The sequence below is a fragment of the Coenobita brevimanus genome, chromosome 9 (assembly GCF_032717465.1).
Source record: "Coenobita brevimanus isolate Jiangsu-jjx chromosome 9, ASM3271746v2, whole genome shotgun sequence".
NCBI classification, from domain to species: domain Eukaryota; kingdom Metazoa; phylum Arthropoda; class Malacostraca; order Decapoda; family Coenobitidae; genus Coenobita; species Coenobita brevimanus.
The window spans coordinates 445,001-448,075 of record NC_136962.1 but is presented as its reverse complement, the minus strand read 5'-3'; the positions used below and the strand labels follow the sequence as shown (position 1 = coordinate 448,075).

At 45.2% G+C, this 3,075-nt stretch overlaps 1 protein-coding gene across 1 annotated transcript in view; it reads left to right on the top strand.

The window, feature by feature from the left end:
- The first annotated feature begins 2,300 nt into the window (after positions 1-2,300).
- LOC145409674 (cyclic AMP-responsive element-binding protein 3-like protein 2) overlaps positions 2,301-3,075 on the top strand; it is a 60,668-nt gene continuing 59,893 nt past the window's right edge. Inside the window, exon 1 of the mRNA XM_080280026.1 lies at positions 2,301-2,378. Coding sequence (XP_080136152.1) covers positions 2,301-2,378 — 78 coding nt within the window. The remainder of the gene's footprint in view (positions 2,379-3,075) is intronic.

The following is a 3,075-nucleotide window of genomic DNA, read 5'->3' as shown; positions in this document are numbered from 1 at the left end:
CACCTGGATGCTGTTGCTGTGCCTGGCTGCCTTGACTGCATCATCAGCCAGGTCAGTACCTGGGATGCCTGTGTGGCTGGGCACCCAGTTGATGACCACCGGTTGTGGCAGCTCTTGCCACTGTTGCCACAGCAACAGGATGCTGGTGATGACACACATTGTGCCTTAGCCTGGTGTGCTGCAGTGCCTGTGTGCCACACTGGCAGTCCGTGTGCATGACAACCAGTGCATCAGCGCCAGGGTACGTTGCAGGGCCGTGCTGACGGCCACCAGCTCAGTCTGTAGTGTGGAACATCCGTCTGAGGTCTGTGGGAGGGCGGTGTCCTGTCCCAGCACAGAGGCTGCTCGAGTGGCTGGTGTCAGGGTCCAGCCAGCCATCTGTGAAGCACACAGTGTTGCCAGGAGGTGTTGCCTCTTGCCTGGCCACCTCTGCCTCTCTCCTCAGCTGCACTGAGGCACAGGCAGTCTTACTCTCAGACGGAGTGAACACTGTCAGCACCGTTGCAGGAGGCAGCCAGGGCGGTGGGGGCCAGTAGTGTGGCTGGGGCAGGTCCATGGCATTTCTTGTGACAACCGTGTGGCGTCCCACCTGCCACACGGTGTCTACTGCCTTGCCCAGCCGTGGGTTGTGGCTGAAGAGGTCCCAGTCCAACTGTAAGGCCCTGGTGACTCTGGGCTGGACCTCAGTTACCCGTGGCTGTTGGCATATCTTGGCCAGCTGGCAGGCGGTCAGGTGCTGCCCTGATGCACAGTGGAGGGAGGCTGGTCTCCACCTTCATGTTGGCCAGGCCAGTCAGCCTCGTCGCGTCATTCTGGATGGTGTCAACCTTCTTCCACAGACCCTGCGATGCGGTGAGAAGTGCTAGGGAACTGTAGCCCATAAGACAGCAAACAGCCTGGCCATAGAAGGTGCTGAGGTCCCTGCATCCCGCCCCCACGTGAAGGGACGTCATGGCCAGCCTGACACTGAGCCTCCCTGCTGCTGCCTGCCTCCTGTGCCTCACCTACTGGTCCGTCTGCAGCCCCTGTCCAGCCACACACCCAGGCACCAGTAACTACCTACCCAGGCCAGTTGTACATAACAGGATGCGCCTCCTATTTACCGATTTATATGGTATCCACCCCGTATAGTTTCCATCTTTTCATTCGTAACACCTCTTCCTTAGCGATTTATCTTGTCGCATTCATTACAATTCACCTGTGAGTTATCAATGTATTTATATCGCCATTAAGAAGCCATAACTGCCATAGAATTTATTACAGTAATTAATTCTGCAGACGCTAAATTAAACAGGCTCCCTAACACCTCTTCCTAAGTGATTTATTTCCCTAAAGCACCTTCCTAAGTGATTTATTTCCCTGACACCCCTTCCTAAGTGATTTATTTCCCTGACACCCCTTTCTAAGTGATTTATTTTTCTAACACCCTTTTCTGAGTGATTTATTTCGCTTATTACTCCATCTCCATGTTGTATATCATAGTAACAGCCACTCTACAAAGCATAAAAGGATATTACCAACCATATCGAAAAATAAATCGCCAAGGAAGAGGTGTTACGGAGCGTTCTTACCTTACAAAATTGATATTGTTATGGAGCTTCCTACACTTAAATAAATATATAAATAAATTCGGTTTTTGTGCATTATTTAAATAATTTATGGCGTTCTTGCAAATGTATAAACAGCGTAGAAGTTAGAAGGACGGTAACTCCAATCGGGAAAGAACGGTTGCTAAGGTTATGGCGCTCCCAACACCTCTGCGGCTAGAAATTCGGCTTTTGCACGCTGCCCAGGTAATCTATGTTGATTTTAGAAGTCCATAGATAACATAGAAGATAAAATTAAGGCGTAACTCAAAAATAATGCAGGAGGAAAGATTTTGAATTTGAAACTAAACGGAAAACAAGAATATGGCTTTTTTGTACATTATTTCAGACATGTATGGCGGTCCTGGGAGGCTATGGGTAATCTAGAACACGATATCTATTAGCAAAACTCAAAATAGATCGCATAGGAAGAGGAAATGAGTAAAATGAGCATCTCAAATCGAAAACCATACGGCAGGGAAGTCGGTTTTTAGTTGGTAAAGAACGCGCCGTCAACTTAGTCGCCCGCGAGACACGACGGGAGGAGGCTGCGTGTCGCTCTCTCCGCCTCTCCTGACTACCTGTCCAACTCCCGTGTTTCCTTTTCCTGTGAAACTTATCCTAGCGCAAATTTCGTTTAAGTTTCAAACCTTTAAACAGTGTGGCCTTAACCAGTGATATATTTGACTGTTTTAAGTGACAGGAGTGGACGCCATGGATATAATTGACAGCACATTGGCTGATTTTGAGGAGAATGATTTGAAGGAACTGTGGGACTCCGATTACTATGCGGTAAGTACCCCTAACACATGTCCGTAATTGATTTATCCTTAATATTAACTAAGATATGAGTAAAATTGTTCTTTAACTTCACTGATTTTCTCAACACATGTCCGTAATTGATTTATCCTTAATATTAACTAAGATATGAGTAAAATTGTTCTTTAACTTCACTGATTTTCTCAACACATGTCCGTAATTGATTTATCCTTAATATTAACTAAGATATGACTTAAAATTGTTCTTTAACTTCACTGATTTTCTCAACACATGTCCGTAATTGATTTATCCTTAATATAAAGTAAGATATCGGCGTACTGTTCTTTCACTATACTGATTTTCTCAACGCATGTCCGTAATTGATTTATCCGTAATATGAAGTAAGATATCGGCGTAATATTGACACTATACCGGTACTGATTTCTCAACACATGTCCGCAATTGATTTATCCGTAATATAAAGTAGGATATCTGAGTAATACTGTTCTTTCACTATACTGATTTCTTAACATATGTCCGTAATTGATTTATCCGTAATATAAAGTAGGATATCTGAGTAATACTGTTCTTTCACTATACTGATTCCTTAACACATGTCCGTAATTGATTCATCCGTACCGGTAATATTAATCCTCATTTATGCCTGTATTTCGCCGGGTAAGGAGGCTCCCTAACACCTCTTCGTTACCGATTTATTTTTGGATAGAGC